At 45.3% G+C, this 21,805-nt stretch overlaps 1 protein-coding gene across 1 annotated transcript; it reads left to right on the top strand.

The window, feature by feature from the left end:
• The first annotated feature begins 5,661 nt into the window (after nucleotides 1-5,661).
• Nucleotides 5,662-19,027, top strand: CD59 (CD59 molecule (CD59 blood group)). Its single transcript, XM_045015518.1, has 4 exons — nucleotides 5,662-5,948; nucleotides 13,400-13,483; nucleotides 17,707-17,808; nucleotides 18,817-19,027. The coding sequence occupies exons 2-4, from the start codon at nucleotides 13,414-13,416 to the stop codon at nucleotides 19,011-19,013; spliced, it is 369 nt and encodes a 122-aa protein (XP_044871453.1). The 5' UTR covers nucleotides 5,662-5,948; nucleotides 13,400-13,413; the 3' UTR covers nucleotides 19,014-19,027.
• Nucleotides 19,028-21,805: the final 2,778 nt, after the last annotated feature.

Genomic DNA, 21,805 nt, shown 5'->3' on the forward strand with positions numbered 1-21,805 from the left:
AGGGGGATGAGGGCTCTGGCTGGTGCTGAGGGGTTCATGATGCAGGAGGGGGATCAGGGCTGGAGCAGAGGATTAGGGTGCGAGGGGATGAGGGTTCTGGCTGGGGATGAGGGGTTCATCCTGTGGGGGGAGGATCAGGGCTGGGGCAGAGAATTAGGGTGCAGGGGGATGAGGGGTTCATGCTGCATGGGGGGGCTCAGGGCTGGGGCTGAGGATTAGGGTGCAGGGGGATGAGGGGTTCATGCTGCGTGGGGGTGCTCAGGGCTGGGGAAGAGGATTAAGGTGCAGGGGTGAGGGCTCTGTCTGGGGCTGAGGATTAGGGTGTGGGGGGATGAGGGGTTCATGCTGCGCAGGGGGGGCTCAGGGCTGGGGCTGAGTATTAGGGTGCAGGGGGATGAGGGGTTCATGATGCATGTGGGGGGCTCAGGGCTGGGGCTGAGGATTAGGGTGCAGGGGGATGAGGGGTTCATGCTGCATGGCGGGGCTCAGGGCTGGGGCAGAGGATTAAGGTGCGAGGGGATGAGGGTTCTGGCTGGGGCTGGGGGATGAAGGGTTCATGATGTGGGGGGGCTCAGGGTTGGTGCTGAGGATTAGGGTGCAGAGGGGATGAGGGCTCTGGCTGGGGATGAGGATTAGGGTGCGGGGGAATGAGGGCTCTGGCTGGGGCTGAGGATTAGGGTGCGGGGGAATGAGGGCTCTGGCTGGGGCTGAGGGTTTGGGGTGTTGGAGAGGCTCAGGGTAAGGGCAGCCTGCCTTGCCATTAGTGGAGGGCAGGCACTAGGACCCTGGGGCAGCAGACAGCAGTTCTGCCGGGAGCCGCTCTACTCCTGCAGCATGAGGAAGAGGCTCGCCCTGCTTTCTGTCAGGCAGGGACGCGGCACGGCGTGGGGGACACGCAGGGGGAGGGGTGGCAGGCGGGGGCTGGGACCTGCTCCAGGCAGGGACACGATGGGGCGGGGGGGAGGCCCGCGGGGGCCGGGGCCCGATCCAGGCAGGGCTGGGGGAGAGACCCAGCTCCAAATATTGCTGGAGCAGGGCCCCCAGCCCTGAATATTCCTGGAGCCCGGGCACCGCAGGTCTATATAACCTGCCGCCCATGCCTGGGGCTGCATAGGGCACCAAAATGTCTAGGGACAGCCCTGATTGCGATATAGCTACACCCCACACTTCCCCATTTGACCTATCTGGCCAGTTAAGAACATAAGAATGCCACACTGGGTCAGACCAATAGTCCATCTAGCCCAATATCCTGTCTTCCGACAGGGCCAATGCCAGGTGCTTCAGAGGGAATGAACAGAACAGGCAATCATCAAGCGATCCATTCTTGTCGCCCATTCCCAGCTTCTAGCAAACAGAGACTAGGGACACTTCACAGCATGGTTTTGCATCCCTGTCCATCTTGGCTAATAGCCATTAATGGACCTATCCTCCAGGAACTTATCTAGTTCTTTTTTGAACCCTTCACAACATCCTCTGGCAAAGAGTTCCACAGGTTGACTATGCGTTTGTGTGAAAAAATACTTTCTTTTGTGTGTTTTAAACCTGCTGCCTATTAATTTCATTTGGTGACCCCTAAATCTTGTGTTATGAGAAGGAGTAAATAACACTTCTTTATTTACTTTCTCCATACCAGTCATGATTTTATAGACCTTTATCATATCTCCCCTTAGTCAAACTGTGGGACACATGCCCCTAAGAGAGGTGTGGAAGAAAGTTTGGGAGGCGAGCAGCGATGCCAGGTGGCTCATGCCAGCCCCAGGTGGTGGGGCACAGGCCAAGCATCACAGGGCGCTGGGAAGGGAGTGCCACCTCCACCCCAGGACTCATCTCAGCAGGCCACCCAGCCCCATGGGTCAGTGATAATATCTGCCATGACTGTGCAGATTTCTGCTCCCTGCAGCCACTGTGTCCAGCGCTGACTCCATCCCCAGGGACCGTCACACATACCTTTCCCCACCTGATGAGGGAGAGGCAGGTATTGGCCCTGCCCTAGCATTGCAGCCTGGCTTCAAGGTAAAATAGTCCCTTTGCTGAGGAAGCCTTAATTGTGCCATACCCATTGGTAAGTATCTGTTTATTTGAAACTTATGGGTGTAGGTAATTTAATTAAAGTGGTTAGGTGAGTGAGGGTGAGGGAGAGCGAGCGATGGAGGGATGGAGGGAGCAGGGCAGGGCCTCAGAGAATGAGTGGTGTAGGGGCATGGCCTCAGGAAAGGGTCGGGGCAATGGGCAGAGTAAGGGTGTTTGGGTTTGTGTGATTACTGTTATTCCTACGTTTTCTTTGAGGTAGATACTTGGTTGCACTTAAATTCAAAAAGTGATCTTGTGCTTAAGAAGGTTGGAAACCACTGTTAAGGTCTGTTATAAACAGGACAGTCATCAGTTGTTCTCCATGTCCACTGAAGATATAATCAGCTTATTCTGCAGCAAGGGAGATTTAGGTTAGCTATTAAGAAAAGCTTAACTATAACAATTTTTAAGCACTGGAACAGGCCTCCATTGTGAAATCCCTGCCACTGGTGGTTTTTAAGAGCAGGTTAGACAAACAACTCTCAGGGATAGTCTAGGTATACTAAGTACTGCCTCAACACAGAGGGTAGGATTAGATGACCTCTTGAGGTCCCTTCCAGCCCTACATTTCTGATTATTCTTATTGTGTACTGTGGGTAACCCAAAACATTCAAGGGCTTCAATAGTCTATTTAGTGTGCAGCCACTAGAGGGCTATAAGATCACACATGCTTGCTCAAGGGTGTCTTTATCCAGAAAGGGCAGTGTTAGCACAAACGTTGTGGATGGGCAGACACATTTTTTTCCTCCAGCCCAGGTCCACCCAGTAATGCTCCCTATGCTGGAGCAGCTTCTTTTTCATCACACATTGTAAGGGCAAGCAGCACTGTGTGGATGTCACAGATAAACCAAAGGGGAAACATCGGGTATTAGAGACCTAGTAATGAATTCATGATTTTTTTCTGCTCATATATGCTCCGCTGCTTCTTCTGAGCCTGCATTGAAGTCATATGAACTTTATTCATGTGTTTGTAAGATTAATAATTTGCTATGGAAATGACACACATAGTACTGTATATTAATTTAACTTGAGCCCTTCCCTGTGCTTGTACTTCACAATCATAACATATTTATAAGGGCTCCTCTGCCTGCTGTCATGTTTGTGACAACACTGCCCACAGTATACAATAAGAATAATCAGAAACTACCTTTCACAGCCCCCTTAGATCAGTGATAATCAGACTGTGGCTCTTTAATGTGTCTCCTGTGACTCTTTGCATTGCATGATATTAAACTACTGTTTATGCAGTAAATCATGCAATGATTTAATTAACTAATCTAAGTTATTAACCAATCAGGATGCTTTTACTACCCAATTAAGTTAACTTGCGCTAAGTTATTAACTTGTTTGCTGTGAAAATTTTTTATCCTGTTATATTGTTTAAATATGAATGGTACTATAGTAAATGAAGCAATGAATTCACATTACTGTGGGGTCTTTTGTATAATGTTGATAGCTAATTTTGCTCCTGAACCACTGAGGTCTGAGTATCACTGCTTTAGACATAATCTGCAGACCCCCAGGTTGAAATCCACTTGGCTAGAGGAAGGAAGCTCTGGGAGAGGTAGGATGACCAGATGTTCTTATTTTATAGGGACAGTCCTGATATTTGGGTTGTTTTCTTGTATAGGTGTCTATGACTCAGTATCCTGATTTTTCACACTTGCTATCTGGTCACCCTGGAGGAGAGGGCTACATTAAAGAAATTGTGTTAAATTTGTTTTCTTTTAGGGTGGTGTCTCTGAATTGTCTTGTTCCTGATTCTACAGCCTTGGCATTCTTATACTTTACCACACAGCCTCAAATGACTGCTTATTTATCTTACAACAATTCTGCCTGTCTTCATTTCAGAGCTTTCTTGTGGTTCTGCATATTTGTTCTCCCACTTTTATTTAGACTTGGCTAGATTTCCTTTTGCAAAAACCTTTACTTCATCTACCTCCATTTCCAAAGGCTCTAGCCCAGTGGGTCTCAGCCAGAGTATGTGTACTGCTGGGGGTACACAGAGGTCTTCCAGTGGGTACATCAACTCATCTACATATTTGCCTAGTTTTACAATAGGCTACAAAAAAGCACTAATGAAGTCAGTACAAACTTAAATTTCATAGAGACAAAAGGAGAAAGTAAGCAATTTTTCAGTAATAGTGTGCTGTGACACTTTTGTACTTTTAGGTCTGATTTTGTATGCAAGTAGTTTTTAAATGGTGAGACTTGGGGGTACATAAGACAAATACGAGTCCTGCAAGGGGCTCAGTAGTCAGGAAACAGGTTTCAGAGTGGTAGCCGTGTTAGTCTGTATCAGCAAAAACAACCAGGAGTCCTTGTGGCACTTTAGAGATTAACCAATTTATTTGGGCATAAGCTTTCGTGTGCTAAAACCCATTTCATCAGGTTTTAGCCCACAAAAGTTTATGCCCAAATAAATTGGTTAATCTCTAAAATGCCACAAGGACTCCGCATTGTTTTTGTAGCGAGGAAAGGTTCACAACCACTGCTTTAGCCTCACGGTTGTTTTGTTTTTATTATAGCTTTGTCTACTCTCTTAGCTTCTACTTCCACAACAACCACAAGGGTGGGTCTACTTGAATTATCTCTCTCCCTGCTTTCAGAGAGAATGAAAATCCGTTTGATAAATGCTTAAATTTTAAATGACGTTCCTTCTTCACAAGCAGGGGCCCTGCAGCAGATACATCCATTCTTAGTAAAGCAAAAACCTAGGCAATCTAGTCCAAATCTTGTGATCCTTGACGAATGGGGAAGGAATGCTTTTTAGCAACTTCCACAGCAGGAATTACGCAACTGTTTGCCTCATTGCAGGGTGTGTCTGTTTCCAGAGAGGAAGAGCTCGAGTTCCTTTTCACCACGGGAGCAAAAATAGCTGCCCTTTCCCAAAAAGTGTGCTGGACAGCCGGGCCTTACGAGCAAATCAGACCCATAAAAGAGAATCTGTGCAAGCAGCTTTGGGGACTGGGATAACATTAGCGTGCGAAGAAGCTGGCATTAGTCTAGCCTCCAGCTGCAGAAATTCATGCTCAGCCCCCCCTTATCGCCCAGCTAATCGCTGCCACCGCTCAGCTCTGGGGATTGACTGGCTAGTCTACATTAGCAGCGCTAAAAAAAACTCTCCAGGAGGGGCGGCCGCACGGTTTACAGGGGCGCTTCACAGCCGCTGAAACGTGCTGCGCGCAGGGGTTTTTTTCCCACAGCCCCTGAGCGAGAAAGTTGCCGCCCTGTAGATTGCAGGGGGTAGAGAAACCGCAGACGCCTGCAGCGGGCTGGCCCCTCCTAGACGCGGGGATAGGAGGCGGAAGACGAGAAGTAGGCGAGGGCGGTGTCAGCTCGGCCGGGAGCGGAGACCGTTGGGTTGCTGCGTAGCCTCCTGGAAGATCCTTTGGTGGCGGCGGCGGGTGAGCAGGGGCAGGGGCCGCGGGGTGTTTGCAGCGGGGGGCGCAGGACGCGGCTCGCGGTCGGGGGGCGGGGGCTCCTGAATTATAACCGCTTGGGGCAGAGCCCGGGCTTCCCTCCAGGGCCGTGCGGTGCCCAGGGACCGACCCTCCGTCCGGGCACTGCCGTGTCAGACACGTAGTGGACGGTGCAGTACCCTGGTCACGGCCTCCCCGCTCCCGCCCGCGGGGCACGCGCCTTCCCGGGCTCCGGGGGCGGCTTCTGCCACAGGCCCGTGTTCTGGTGTCGGGTCTGGCGGGCGAGAAAGGAAACCGCGGGGCCTAGGCCACAGAATTTGTTTTCCCCCGAAGTGCTGCCTCACGCGCGGGCTCCGTTAACGGCAGGATTCGCGCCCTGCCCGAGGCAGTCCGGCTTCCCAGCTCTGCCTTTGTGTCTGGCCATCGCCTGCCACCCCCCGGCAGGGCTGGAGTGGCGTGAGTCTTAGCTATGTAGCGTCTTCGGGAGGGGGGGGGGGGGGAACTCTGCGGTGAGCCGTGACTTGGCACCCGGGGCTGCAGCCTCTCTTGTTCTTTGTAATGTATTGGCTGTAGTTGGCTGCTCTAGGGGTTATCAGGCCGTTTATCTTCTCCCCCCCGCCCCCTTTTCTGGCTAAACAGTAATGTTGCATTAGCAGCCCCGGGCATTGTGCCTCCTAGGGTATGGTTACACTGGCGAGTTGCAGCGCTGGAAAGCCTCTACCAGCGCTGCAATTAGTAAGTGGCCACACCTGCAGGGCACTTCCAGCGCTGCAACTCCCTGGCTGCAGTGCTGGCCGTACACCTCACTCAGCATGGGGAATAAGGATTCCATTGGCCTCCAGGGTATAAGGTGTATCCCAGAATGCTTTTATAAATTACTCTCTTTGTTTTGTTATGCAGCCTCTCTTTGTTTTGTTGTGAACGGAGCTCCGTTGCTGCTTATCTAAAAAACAAACAGAGCTCCTGTTTGCTGTGATCATCTGTACCTGGCTGTAAACAATCAGATGAGAGGCAGGCAGGGAGAGTGAATGAAACAGCGGGGAGTTGTGTTGGCTGCAGCTGTTTGCAATTAAGAGTTAAGACTAAGGGGTTGGAAACATGTTCTGATTTTTCAAGTCAGGAAGCTAAACACACAGTGTTGGCTCCAAAAATCCCCTCTCTCTCTCCCCCCGCTCCCTGTCACACTAGACCCCACCCCACCCCCCTCTTTTGAAAAGCACGTTGCGGCCACTTGAATGCTGGGATAGCTGCCCATAATGCATCACTCCCAACAGCGCCGCTAATGCTGCAAATGTGGCCACACACCAGCGCTGCTCCTACACAGCTGGATGACCAGCGCTGCAAACCGTAAGTGTAGCCATACCCCTAGATATGTAGCGGGCACAAAGTCAGCGCTAAACGGATGTGCTGGGCGAGAAGTGCGGCTTGAGAGCGGAAAGCTAGCAGAACGCTTAAATGCATGTCAGGTTATCAAAGTGCAGTGCCGAGAAGTACAGGAAGATCCCAAACAGTCTGACTTGTACAGGGCAAGATCCTTCCACGCTTAGAACGCTCTGGAGTTTCTTGCTCTCAGGATAGTCCCATTAAAATTAAGCACAGTCGCTTGAGCAGATCATCAGAATCATGCCCACAGAGACTCAAGTACTACATATCCGCTCATCCTGCCCACCATGTATGGAGTTTGAAGAGATGTAGGGCAAGTCAAGTGACTTCATATTGGCTTAGGGTAATGGCAAAATAAAAATAAGCCTAATGTTCAGGAAACTTCAGAAGGTATGTGTTTGCAAAGAGGGGTTTGTGTGAAGAGAGAGACAGTCAGTTCATACTGATAGTTTTGTCGAACTGGCCAAAGAACATTAAACCATGGCAGCTGTGAGTGCCATTCAAATCTGAGGCGTCCAAAAACCAGGAGCCTTTTGCTGTTAACTGTCAATTGCTTAAATATGTCTGACTTTCCCATTGCATATGCCTGGATGTATTGAGTCCTTGTGTGACTCTATTGATTCAGGGGAGTTCACCGGGGATGAATTTAGATGGTTGGCTTGTTTTTACTGAACCAACCCTTCAGAGACTTATGAAATGACACTGGCAGAATTGTTCAATTCCTATTTCTGTTTTTTATTTGGGCTAATGCTGAATGATGTATCTAGCTGTAACAAAGAAGGATATTAAACAGCATCTTAACTAAAGTTAGTTGATTCAAAAATTAGCAGCTCCCAACAACTTGCATTCAAGAACTTTAACTGAGTTGGTTGCAGACCACAGGTATTCGTTTTTAATAGATCTTGGTAAAATTTCAGAGGACTGGAAGAAGGCCAGTGTTGTGCCAATACTTTGTTTTCCATTTAAAAATAATGCAAGCTAATTACAGGCTGGTAAGTCTTAGGCCTGGTCTACAATGGGGGGGGGGGTTCGAACTAAGGTACGCAAGTTCAGCTACGCTATTCGCGTAGCTGAACTCAAAGTACCTTAGTTCGAAGTACTTACCCATCCTCACGGCGCGGGATCGAAGTCCGCGGCTCCCCCGTCGACTCCGCAGTTCCGGAGTCGACGGGAGCACGTTTGGAGTTTGATATATCGCGTCTCATCTAGACGCGATATATCAAACTCCGAGAAGTCGATCGCTACCCATCGATCCGGGTGGGTAGTATGGACGTACCCTTATATTAAGCCCAAGTAAAATAATAGAAGGGTTTATATCCAACTGTGTCAATAAGGGATTAGAGGCCAAAAATCTAAGTAATGCCAGTTAGCATGGTTTCATGGAAAATGTCTTGTGAAAGAGTCACATTTGTTCGACAAAATTGAGTGTGGTTGATAAAGGTAACTGATGTGGTTTACTTGGACATTTGACTTATGAGTAGCACCAATTTTTAAAAAATAAGGTTACACAAAATTAACAGTCTTTTTTAAAATCCATTTAAATTGAGCTAACTGATAGCAGACATACAATGTTAGTGCCTTAGAGCCTGCCATCTGGATCATTCAGTAAACGGCACAATCGAACATGTTTGAAATACTGCCAAGTGACAAGTCATATGTTTAGGGATAAAGAATGTAAGCCATACTTAAAGATGGGGGACTATCCCACAAAGCAGTGATTCTGTGGGAAAAAACCTCAGGAATCATTGTAGATGACTAAGTGACTGTGAGGTCCTGTCCCAATGTGATGCAGTGGCAAAAGGGCAACAGAGTGTTCTCTCTTACACGTCCAAGGATTATCAAGTAAGAATAGGGAGATAACATCTCTATATAGGACATGGGTGAGACCATTACTGGGTTACTGCATCTAGTTCTGCTCTCCACACTTCAAAAAGAACATTGAAAAATTAGGGAGATCAGAGAAGAACTAGAAAAATTGAATTTCTGAAGACTTATTGTAAGATGCGTTTTCCAGAACTCAATCTGTTTATCTTCTCAAAGAAAGGTTAAGTTTTGACTTTATCATAGTCTGCAAGTTTCTACACAAGGAGATGATATGAAGGGGCTCCTTAATTTTAGCAGACAAAAAGCCTAACAAAATCCAGTGACAGGAAATCTGAAGTGGAAAAATGTCAAAATGACACAACTTCTTAAATGAGTCATCAACCACTGGAATGAATTACTAAGGGAAGTGATCATTTGCACTCCTTAACTATAGATGTTATAGTTTAACAAGACTTGACAACCGAGCCAGCAGTTCTCCTTTTGCTGCCCCACATTCTGGAGCAGTGTACGACAGAACAAGGAGTCCTGATGGCTAGCTGGTGTTGGAGGTGATGGTTCTGCTTCAGCTTTGAGTCCTCCACCCCCTCTCCCTTTCCTCCAAGGAGTAGAGAAAGGCAGGTCAGGAAGAATAATTATCTCCACTACACAAATTACTGGGTAAAATTCTGTAGCTTGTGTTAATCATTAATGATCACAATAGACCCATCTGATCTTAGAGTGTGAAAAGATGACGGATCCTCTAATGTGACATTACGAAGACTGAAGCGGTAGAAGTCCAAAGGCTACTGCTGTATAAATGCTGCTGTTCTTAGTGTATAAGAACTTGGAGGTCTGCTGACAGGCAGGAATGTGCTGCAAGTCTTTCATTTTTGATTTTGGTGCCTCACAAAGGACCGAGAAATCAGTAAAATTTGGCTAGTCCCATAGCAACAGAATGATCTGGTGTTCATTTCCTAGTTACCTGCTGTATCCATGCCAGTCATCAAATAAAATACGTAGGAAGTAAAGCTCCTTAGTAACTATTTATTAACCCCCAAAACGGTAGAAATTGTCCCCATTTTACAGTAGGGGAAGCTGAGACACAGAGTAGTTAAGTGATGTTCAAGACAAAAGCGTAGGGAATCAGTGTTGAAGGATGGATTGGATTTAGGAGTTCCTCGCTCTCGTTTTCATGGTTGGACCGCTAGTCCTTCAACCTCTTGGATCCAAAGCTATTTAGATAGATTAGGGGTGTCACCTTCATCTTTTGGCAGAGGGTTAATGCCATTTTTAATCAGCCTGTGGAGGGGTTATAAACACAGTACCAGAGACTAACCCAGGGTTTCTCAAAGAGGGGTCGCTGCTTGTGTAGGGAAAGCCCCTGGCGGGCCGGGCCGGTGTGTTTACCTGCCCTGTCCGCAGGGCCAGCCGATTGCGGCTCCCACTGGCTGCGGATTGTTGCTCTGGGCCAGTGGGAGCTGCTGGAAGCGGTGCAGGCCGAGGGACTTACTTGCCGCCGTTTCCAGCAGCTCCCATTGGCCTGGAGCAGCGAACTGCGGCCAGTGGGAGCTGCGATCGGCTGGCCCTGCGGATGGGGCAGGTAAACACACCAGCCCGGCCTGCCAGGGGCTTTCCTTACACAAGCAGTGACCCCTGTTTGGAAAAACCCTGGGCTAACCTCAGTTCACAGTGGATCTCCCATTGTGCAAGCCTCCCACTGATCTCAAAGATCAAAGGTAGGTGTAACAGGGTGGCATGCCCCTTAAGGGCTGCATGGCCTGGGACTAGCCAACCCTGATTACTGAATAGGCCACACCTGAGATCAAGTACTTCCCTATAAAGAGCAGCAGGAGACTGCAATGAAGGTGAGAAGCTCAGGAAAACTGCAGGGAGTAAAAAAGGCTCCTGCAGGAAAGAACCTGACTTCAGAGGAGGGTGGAGGGCAGAACCTGATGAGCAGGAGGCTCCTGTGGGAAAGTCTGACTGGGTTTGCCTGGAGTCAAACAACTCTGATTACTAAGGGGGTACTTCTGAGCAGGAATCACCTGCTTCCCCAGTAAGAGCAGAAGGAAGAAGCCAGGCTCCTGACCCTGCAGAGTTCTCACAGAGTAGGCTCCTATAGAGAAACTTGAAACTTTGGGAGTGAGGCAACAGGCAGGACAGGCCTAGGAGAATGGATCAACTTAAAGTTTAATTTTGAATGTTGGTTAACTTAGTAAAGCAGAACCCAAGAGGGGATGGAAATGGATAAGTGTGTTTGAGTATATTAAGGGGAAAAGGAAAAAAACAAAGCAGAGCACTGCAGACTGACTCAAAGGCCACCAGAGGATGCACAGGAGGCAGCCAGGCCTACTACTACAGTAGGATATGTCTCTTGTGTAGTAGTTAACTTTCCAGTTAAAGCCGCGGGTCCTCCTGGTCAACCTCCTCCTCGCCCTGGCTAAAATGGCCATCTACGCAACCAGGGAGAGGAGGTTGGCCAGTGGAGACTCCTGTGACTGTGGGGCTTGGTTCCGGTCCTTAGTCCGTTCACGTATCTGGGCAGAGTTCCTCTGGGCGGCGTCCACTGGCTCCCTTGACGCCTTCGAGGAGCAGTGGGTGCTGTCCAGGGTTCTCTGCTCGGTGTCCCCGTCAGGCTCCCTTCTTATGACCCTTGGACTGCACTCCTGTCCCTGTTCTTTTATTAGTTGTCCCCTGAAATTAGTGGGTTTCTGAGGTCCTGTAGATCCTCCCGTTAGGCTGGAGGGGGGATCCTTTAGCATTGGGCAGGCTTCCGCCTGCCCGGTTCCCAGAAGCCCAATAGATACTATATTTACTGTTTAATGCCTTACTGCTGCCTTTCCACTGAGTGCTGCCCTTTAGGACCACAGCTGTTTCTACTCTTTCATTATCTTTATTCCTTCTTCATCTTCCTTTGTGTCTCTTTTCCCTTGTAGCCTGATTTGGGGTGGGTTAGTAGGGTCGGTGGAATTTATCCACTTAATTTAATTTTTATTTGATAATTAAATTTCTAATTAATTAGTAATATTAATAATTAATAGATATTAATAATGTGGGTATGGCTCACCAATGTGTATGATCAGAAGATAAAGTTCGTCCTGAATCAGGCTTCACAGTTTATAAAAGGAGCTTCGGGGTATTTGACAGGAACTTACACTGAGACAGAAATAGTCATAAAGACCTTTTATTAAAATCAATGAAACAATAAGTAAATGTAAAAATGTTAAAACAGTTCGAGATTACAAAGTTACAAAATATCACAGTTCTTTAAGAGAGATATTTATGATAATACACTGTTATAAACTCACTCTGTGCAGTAGCACTTTGGGGGGTGTTCACACTTCTGATAGAGGAAGTTGGCTTTAACCCTACATAAACTAGGTGTTTTAGAAGGTAAAGCAGAAACTAGATTCCTTTATACTTACAGCTTTGAAAAGAAATAATACCACGGCCTATTAATAGTTAATAGCCTTCGTAGTTGGGTAGCATCGATGCGTAGATGGGGTGGAGGCGATGGAGTAAACAGGAACAGATAGATGGGTGTATCACCTCCCTAATGGTGATTTGTTTCACCTTTTATAGAGCATTATTCAGAAATCCTTCCTCCTATGCCCAAATTTCGTCTTTCCCCCACGGAAATGTTAGGATACACCTGCCTCATAGGCTAACGTGTGTGCGTATGAGTGACAGTTATGTACGCATTTGTGGTGTACTTGTTAGATTTGTGGGCAAAAATCCCTATTTCCACCCTTTACTGTTATTGGTTCAGTTAAAGGTCTCCAGACATCTGCGTAGGTATTTTGTCTTATTATTACTTTTCTGAGTAAGGGTCCCAAAGGTTGCCTTCAGCGTCACAGGATGTCTGACCTGGAGGTATCTTGCATTTCAGTTATTGCAAATCTATAAATCTATAAGCCTATTACATACTTAAATTTATCAAAAAGACATTTTATACAGACCAACAGACTAATCCTCAGGGCTACACCCTTCTGCTGCAACTTCCAGTCTCCCCCTCTGAACTTTGTGCCTACCCACTTGCACTTCTACTAAAATGATCAGCAGTGACCTTCTTTAAATATCAATGTTAACTATCATCATTAGACTTTAGAATTCAGTGAAATGAATGGAGAGGGAAAACTTGCCATGACAGGCTGGCTGCAGTCTCTGGTAGACTTCATTGCTTTGGTTTTCACTTGGTTCACATTTTGAATGTTTTCTTCACAGCCTGATGGGTAGAAACTAGGGTGACCAGATAGGAAGTGTGAAACATCAGGATGGGGGGTGGGAGAGGAATAGGGTACTGTGTAAGATGCCCCTAATATCAAGACAGTCCTATAAAATCAGGACATCTGGTCACCCTAGGAGGAAGTAACTTTTTATTAATGAGCTGGGATTCTGTAGAATCTGTAATTGTCATGGGTGGGCCACATAATTAGTATTGTCAAGGGTTCTGAATGTTTGTTCTATCATATGTATTCATGGGTATACAACCCACATCACTGTAATATCCAGTGCCTCACATACATTACTGAATTTATTCCCCCAACATTTCAGTGAGGTATGGGATCATTATCTCCACTTCGACACCTTGGTCCCCATCTCGAATCTCCAAATCCTGTTGCCCTTATAAAGGATGGTTTTGTAGAATTTTTTTTCCCTAACATTAAATATTTTGAGCTAAGGAGTGTAATCCTAACTCATGACTGTGCTCTTGCTTCCAGATATAGGAGGAAACATGAACGGGAACAAAACAAATTGTGTCCTGCTCACTGGCTTCATTATTCTGGCTGTGTTTTGCAGTTCTGGTAGGTATCCTGAAATGTCTACATTAAAAGGCAAATTATGAGCCCAGCATCAGACCCAAGTAGCTGTGCTGGTGCTGAGCAAATATGCAGGGGGAGGATCCTCTCACCACTTTCCTTCAGGTGGCAGAACTGCTTCCCAGAAGCTGTTCTGGCCCACTACCTACAGTAGGCTCAGTGATCCCTTGTGCACAGCCCCTGGGAAGTATACACCTGCCCTTGCTGAACTTAGCGACACCTGGTTTTGCTAGAGTTCTGTAGTGGTCTGCCAATCTATCTTTTATGCAGCATGCATTACATTGCAAACAGCAAACCAATTGCAGCCCAATGCAATAGCAGAATCCTATTTCAGCAATAGAATATCAGATTAAGGTTGAATTATGTAAATATTCATACAATAATAATATGGCATAAATCAAGGGCAAGCAGATTAAGAGCTTGGGATATGGACTTGGTATAGATGGAATTCCAAGTTCCATAGAATGTGTTTTGACTCTATCCAGATCAGCATCAAAGGTGCAGGCTATTACACAGCTGTCTTAAGTAGGGTGCATGTGGAAGTAAATGTATAGCGGATTCCCTGAGACCATCCTACATGGAATGTTAAGTTCTAATTCTTACTACTTACTTCAGAATTAGGATTTTTAAATAGGTACTTTGCTAGTTATAAACTAAAAAATCTTTTCAAATTTCTCTACCATGAGGGAGAGGTGGGTGGGTGAGAGCGAATGTGCACATGCACATACCAGCATGTGTAAAGGGGACGGGGAGAGAATCCCACGTCTCCTCCTTTTGCAAGAAGGAAGGGGAAATTTCTCTCTCCCACTTGATCTCCTTCTTTTCACTTTCCCCCTCTTCTAATCAATTCCTCCCCCTGCCCCAGAGAAAAGGGACTTAACCCTTTCTTTAATGTGTTGTTATGTCTTGGCCTTTCAAATGAGAGACTTCAAACTGAAGCAGGTTTGAATAGGGACCATGTCTATACAAATGGAAAAACTTCTGACAGATCGCTACATGTTGCTGAGAACCAATGCTAACAGTAGCCCCTGACATTCATAGTTGTACAGTAACAGTATTTATTTAGAGAAGAACAAGAGCATCTTACACTTTTGTTGTCTAGTTAATTTAAAAACTGGAAAAAATCAGTCTAAAGAGAAGAAACAACAACCCTACAAATTACTGCACTCAATCACCTATTATCCAGACAGCACAATCAGATCTAAAAAAGAATTCCCCATAATTTTGCATACATCACCACACAAGCTGTGGTCATTTCTTTAGCTGTGTTTCAAAATGATCCTTGCAGCATGTCTTGAATGGAGCAAAAGGTAAGAGGGCCCTCACAGGAAATGTCCTTCCACCAACATGTGGTATACCAAGAGGACTTATCTCAGGCACTCTTGCAGATCTCAACTGTATGAAGAGAGACGTGGTCTCTTGGATAGGATGTTCTTAAAATACTTACTGCTTTACAGAGCAATACCAAGATCTTTCACTTCATCTGGACTCCATAATCTGCCCATCTGGATCACAAAGTATTGGTTGAATGTGCACATGAGAAGACCTCTCACTCACCAAGCAAGCTGCCACATTGTGTTCTTGCTTTTGTTTCTGAATGGCTTTAAGGTGTAGTCGCACATAATCCAGTCTTGCTTTGACAAAGGCATCCTCTAAACTGGTGAGGTCCATGTTGGAAAGGTAAGGCTGTAGCCTCCTAGCCAGTAAAAAGCCATCTTTACTGCTGCTGAAAGCTGATCATTCAGTGATAACCAGAAATCTAATGAGAATCCAGGTTGGGAACATATGCAATGGATGTACATCACACACATCTCCAGCTGGTGTTACTTTTACCATATCTGCTTTCCCCACATCGCCCCAATCTAGATACATTGAGACTCAGCCAGTTTGTGCTCCTCCATGCCCTATATTTAACTGTCTGGGTCAAATAAGATAGAAACACAAAGTTGGGTAACATCAGTATGTCGAACACACTGCAATCCATGCTTCTCCACTAACCCTCCTTGTACCTTTTTGTATATAAAGTTGACCAAGAGAATGCCACATGAGTGTCAGGTCACAGTAGTAATTACCCAACAGTTCCAGCTGAGAGCACTCTGAGAGGCTTTGTTTATTGCTCAAACAGCAACATCAGATCCACAAGTATGTCATCGATGCCTTGTGATCAGCAGTACTGTAAGCACTTGTTCAATCTCATATCAGAAAGCTATTTGATCATCATCCATGGCTGAGAGATCCTCCATCAACACAACAAGAGCAGTCTCTGCACCATATCCAAGATGGGAATCAGATTAAAATGTCAAGGAAATCTGAGGCATCTAGATGTGGTGGTGGGACAACTCTCACAACTTTTTGATCTTTATTGCAAAGGGAAGACTCAATGCAAGGTGGCAGTGGTCCAGACTGTCATCTTAAAATGATGTAATTTTGATAAGACTGTACCAGTGCCTCTAAGTGCGTATCTCACAGCTTTTCTCTTATTGTAGAAAGCATTGTCAGTTTCCTGCAGCACTGAGTCCAGCACTTCCCCCACTGGCCTTTGCCAACCTGGAAGGACCTCGTTATCTTACCCCTCCCATACCTGAGAGCGCCACTGGCCAAAAAAGTGGTTACTTGACACTTGAGTCCGTGGCCTCACAGTATGTTCCAAATAGCTTCTTTAGAGTGCAATGATTAGAGGGTGACAGGAACACTGACACTCCATCTTGCATAGGGCAGTTTTGAGAAACATATTGTATGAAGACAGGTACATGGACTTAAGATATGTCTATACTTAAGGTACAGACACTGCACACCCAGGTAGCATGGTTATAAGTAGCAGTGTAGATGGTGATGCACAGCTTGCCAACGTAGAGTACTCGACATACCTGAACCCCTACACAAGCTCTCTACACACCTAAGCAATGCTTCCCATGTCTATACTGTTATTTTTAGCAGTGTTGTGTCCAGCTGCTTCCCCATCTCTGCTTCATTTGCTGTTCTTGATCCTTCAATGAAGGACTATGGTTGTGACTTCCCTCCCTCAGAGCCCCTCTCTTCCTGCAGTGAAGAAATAATGTGGTTGGCAGACATGCTAAAATGTGACGTGAAAGGTCTGAATGGATTTATATTGAGTATGATGTATCTGAGACCTTTCCCTAATACAAAAGTCTTCCCTTTTATAGGGCGAGGTCCTGATCTCATTGCAGGGAACAGTTGCCTTTAGCTTCAAGAAGAGCAGGCTTCAGCCCATAATGCTCAAAGTTTGGTAGGAAAGTTACAGAACAAACGAGACAGTCCATGCCCCAGAGTCTTGCAGTCTTTCTTAGGACAACTTGGGAGAAGGGAGGAAAGGAAGGAAGAGTGTTATAATAACTTGTATGCATGTCTTGGTGGTACTGCTGTTTTTATTTTTTATTTTTACACTGGAGCATGCATTCCAACAGAGACATGGGCTTGGAATAAAGTCAGAGGACTGAGCATGAAGAAGGGGAGGGTAGGAATAATGTGGGAAAGTGAGGAGTGAAAGCAATAGGGCTAGGATAAGACTGATGTCATTGGCAGCAAAGAAGAGATGCAGGGGAACTGAGGACTTGCTAGAACAGGAAGTGAAGGAAAAGACTGGTAAAGTGATGGGATGGTAAGAGGTGGAGTTAATGAGAGCAGAGAAGGGAAAGGTAATGGACGAGGAGGGGTGGGGAGGAGTGGAGCTAGGAGGAGATAAGGGTCAAGGAAGATAAAGGTCAAATATTTTGGTGAAGTGAACGGGTGGGCAGTACGGATGTCACTGGTAAAACAAAGGAGAAAAGGATGATGATGGAATGGAGGCTGCAGGTTCAGGCAGTGTGGAACAGCAGTTACATAATCTGTTTAAATCCAGCTCCAGTTGCTCTGGACCTTGTTGGAGTCAGGTCCCCTGCCAACTGCTAAAACTCAGGCTGTTTGGAGCAGGAAGCAGTAGAGTTATGTAAATCTATCTCCTTGGACTCTTGTGGATGTATTAGGAGCTGAATTTGACTTCAGTGTTGGAATCCGAATACTAAAGGATTAGGTGGTTTGACCTAAAAGTTGCAGTATTTAGACCAGATTATCATGAGGTTATGGTTCAGGGATTTACAACTGTTTTGACCTAACAATAATCTTGAAAAGTCACACTTATTTCAGAACATCAAATGTACAAGGATAAAGTTTTATTACTTAGTAACTGGCTTCCCCCCCCTCTCTCACAGGATATATGCTGAAGTGTTACAACTGTCCACTTACTGCTGTGCCATGTAAGACCAATGTTACCTGCCCAAGTGACACTGATTCTTGCCTATGGCTTAAAGTTGGTATGTTTACACTCCTCTCAAATGTGGTACTTAAAATAAATACAGTAAATTATATTCATTCAATTTTAATGATTCCAGTGTAATCAAATAGGTTTTATTTCTACAGTCTGTATGAATGTCCATCTGAAGTACACTCTTACTGAAATCCTTGTTGGCTCTTTAGGCTTTATGTAGGATTGTATGCATTAATACAGTTTGAACAGTTATAACTATGGATGTTCCAACACAACTGTGGGGACATAGTTTTATGGTTTAAAAAGAGATTCCATTGTGCAGTTAAGCATCCAACAGACTGCTCTGTTGAATGACTGGTGGACGTGTGGGGAAACTTGTAAAAGGAGAAAATCTCACTGCCAGCTGCGAGGCCAGCACTCTCCAGTTCACTGATTTAGGATTGGGGTATATGTTGTTTCTTTAAGCCAAGTGGTACATCACTGAGAAGTACTCACTTTCATTTTCACTGCAGTCCAATTTGGAAACTGAATTGTAGGCTTCTACTCTGCCTGCCAGCATTGTCCCCTGCTCTGCATTCCAGCTAGAAATGAGTGCAAACCAGCATTCCAGGAACTAGGACTTAAATTTCATAGCTGATCCCATTTGGCCAGGTTGGGCTCTGGAAGGCCATCTCCGCCCTGTGCTGGTCTTGTATTATAATATAAAAGAGCCGCTTGCCTGCAGATTGCACTGCTTGGGATGAAGGATGAGAGATGAGCCAGAGCCACAAAACTCGGAGATATCTCTTTTGTGTGTGTGGTGTCTGTTATGACCATCTATTGAAATGAGTCCACCTGTGAAATTCAGATTCTTATATAAGAAGTTCTGATCTGGATTCATGTCTACCTGCTATGTCCCAAACAGCTCACAAGAGCATTCTGTTATAACAAAAAACAAGGCAGGGAAATCCCTCTGAATATCTATTGTATTTTTTAATACCCTTGTGAAACGGTTTTCTCTACAGGGAAGCTAGTAATTTTTGCATAACTTCTTACCTTTTCTTTTTTTTTAAAGGTGAAAGCACGCTCTCTCTTTGCTATAAATATTCCAACTGCGACATAAACCAAATTAAAGAGAAATACAAGATTGACAACTTCACTTTCAAATGTTGCCAAAAAGATCTGTGTAACAGGAGTCAAACCACAATGATTAGTACAGCAGTCTTCAGCATTGCTACCATGATGACCATGATCTGGATACTCTGCTTTTAAGATGGAGGGGGAAAGAATTTTTTTCTTATATACCTACTGATTTATAAATCGTACATATAAACATGCTGTCTATTGTATACAATTTTTGTGCCTAGAACAGTTGTGTTTGAGAAAGCAGACTTTTACAAAAACAGTGGGTTTTTTTTTTTCTAAGCTACATGTTAAAAATATAGGGAAAGTACATCTGCAGTGGTAGATAACTGCAGATTCTTGATGGAAGTTATAATTATCTATGTGTTATCTGGAGTAAATTCTTTCCCTTGCTTACAGTGAGTTTCATATCTCTGATCTGATTTGAGTTTGTCCTCTGCACTCCAGTTGTGGCAATGTTACATAGCCTTCCAAAGGTATAAGCAATTTTTTAAAGTCAGACTATTGTTTATGAAACTGTTACGAGTTGTCTTGCCCCAGCAGCTTTTCCTTTATTTTCTTATGTAATTGTTTCTGCTTGAAAATATGTTTAACAAATGCACCTAACTCCCCATGTGTTATACAAAAAAGCAACCATGACCTGATAACGGTCAAAATTGTATTATTACGGGTACTGCTTTGTGGCTAATGTAGTGCATGCTTATACATGAAATGACTCTTGACAGTCTGGTTTGTTTTTTGTGTGTAAAGTGTAGTGATTCAGACTGGGGTGATATTTACAGTCCCTCTCTTGTTCCTGGAGAACTTCTGTAGTAGCTACTCCTCCTCCTTTCTTAGAAGTAATGTAAATTAACTGAGGGGCATGCTCCTACTTCACTTAGGGAAGGGGTAAAGTGAATTACCACTTTTTTTTTTTTTGGATCCTTGAGATCTTTAATCTGCAGTATCCAGAGTTTCCTATGCTGAGCACTACACTTCATCTTGGTGACACTTTGAACAGATTGTAAAGGCACCATGCTTTTCCTTACTGAGAGCAAGCTTTTTTTTTTTCCTTCAAAATGATTTCTCCACTTAAACTATTCTGTAACTTCAGTGATCATTCACACTCAGCAGTAATGTGGGGATGTTAATAAAATATGAGCTGTGGCTGGTTTATTTACCTAAATGTGAGAATTGTAGTGCAATGTAGAAATCTCAAGACATTCACAGGCATCTTCTATCAGGGAAGGGATCTTTCTCAGCCCAAGGTAGTAGACAGGGCATCTGCACACTTGGCTCCTCATCACTACTACAGTCCATTACACCTTGCATACCTATCTACAAGGCTAGGTTTTTAGCGTGTAGATAATGATTCACGGATCTAATGACTACAGCTGTAGTGCTTTTCTCCTCCCAAGCCCACTGTCCTGGGTAGTGATCACCTGCGTAGCTTCTTTTTTTCCCACCAGAAGCAGGGTCTTTCCTTGGGCTGCTACGCCTCCTGTGTCATTTCATTCATAAAGAGCTCTTGCTGTGATGAAATGCATCATATTGCAGTAATGTTGCAAAAAAAAAGCAAATGCAATTTTGGGGTGTATTAACAGAGGCATAGTGTGATAGTACCCCTCTCCTCCTATTTATGTCAGTAGGGTCTCATATTTACCCCAAGCTGCTGGAGGCATTAGCTGAAGAAATCTTGGCCCCACTGCCAATATTTGCAAATTCATGCATGGCAGGAGAGGTCTTGGAGAAGGGTTAACATGCCCATCTTTAAAATGAGGAAAAAGGAGGAGCTGGTGAACTATAGCCCCCTCACTTAGATCTTAGTAGCTGGGAAGCTACTGGAGCAATGTATAAAACATACAGTTTGCAAATACTTGGAGGATGAAGGGGTGATCACTAGTAGCCAGCCATTTACTAGGAACAAATCATGCCAAACCAGTTTGATTTCATTCTTTGGCAGAGTAACTGGTTTAGTGGCTAGGGGGCATGACAGACATAATATACCTTGAATTTAGCAAGGCTTTTGTCATAGGCCTATGTGACATTCTGATAAGTAAGCTGAAGAAATGTGGCATTAGTGGAACTACTATTAAATGGGATGCATAATTAGTTAACCACAAATGAGTAACTATTAATAGAAGAATGTCAGATTGGAAGGAGGTCTCAAGTGGGGTTTCACAGGGATCTGTTTTGGGTCTGGTGTTATTTCACATCTTTATTAAGTACCTGGATGTAGGAATAGAGAGCATACTGATCATTGCAGATGACTCAAAGCTGGTGGGAGGAGGGAGGGTGGTTTGCAAACACTTTGGAGGATAAAGCTAAAATTCAAAGGGATCTTGATAAATTGGGGAACTGAGCTATCCACAACAAAATGAAATTCAGTGAAGACAAATATAAGGTGCTACATCAAATGCTCTAATGTTTTTAATGACAAATACTCCTGGGAATTGTGAGATTTTTAACTTCATATATAAATTGGAGGACAAATGCTACTAATAAAAGGGCTGTTTTAGATTTGGTACTGGTGAGTAGTGAGGAACTCAGAGAAGAACTGGCTGTAGAGAACAACCTTGGTTTGGGTGATTGTAAACGGGTCAACTCACCCCTGCGGCGCCTCCTACTGGTTGCTCTGGGAATTTAGCTCCATCCAGCCCTGGAGCACCCTCTGCAGGCTGGTGATCCACCTGTTCTTAGGCCCCCCGTGTCCCTCCCTGGACCCGGTGCCCTTTTACATGGGGTGCTGCCCCCGAGCAGTAACCCCTTTCTCTCTGGGTCTCCCCTTCTGTCTCAGGGAACCCCCACCCTCTATCCCTACCTTGCCTCAGTATTTGGCTACTGCCAGTCATTGTCTAGCCCCACACTCTGGGGCAGACTGCAGTCTCAGCCAACTCATCCCTGACAAGGAGGGTTTGGACCTGCTGCTTTGTCCTACCCCT

This window comes from Mauremys mutica, chromosome 4, assembly GCF_020497125.1.
Source record: "Mauremys mutica isolate MM-2020 ecotype Southern chromosome 4, ASM2049712v1, whole genome shotgun sequence".
NCBI lineage: Eukaryota > Metazoa > Chordata > Testudines > Geoemydidae > Mauremys > Mauremys mutica.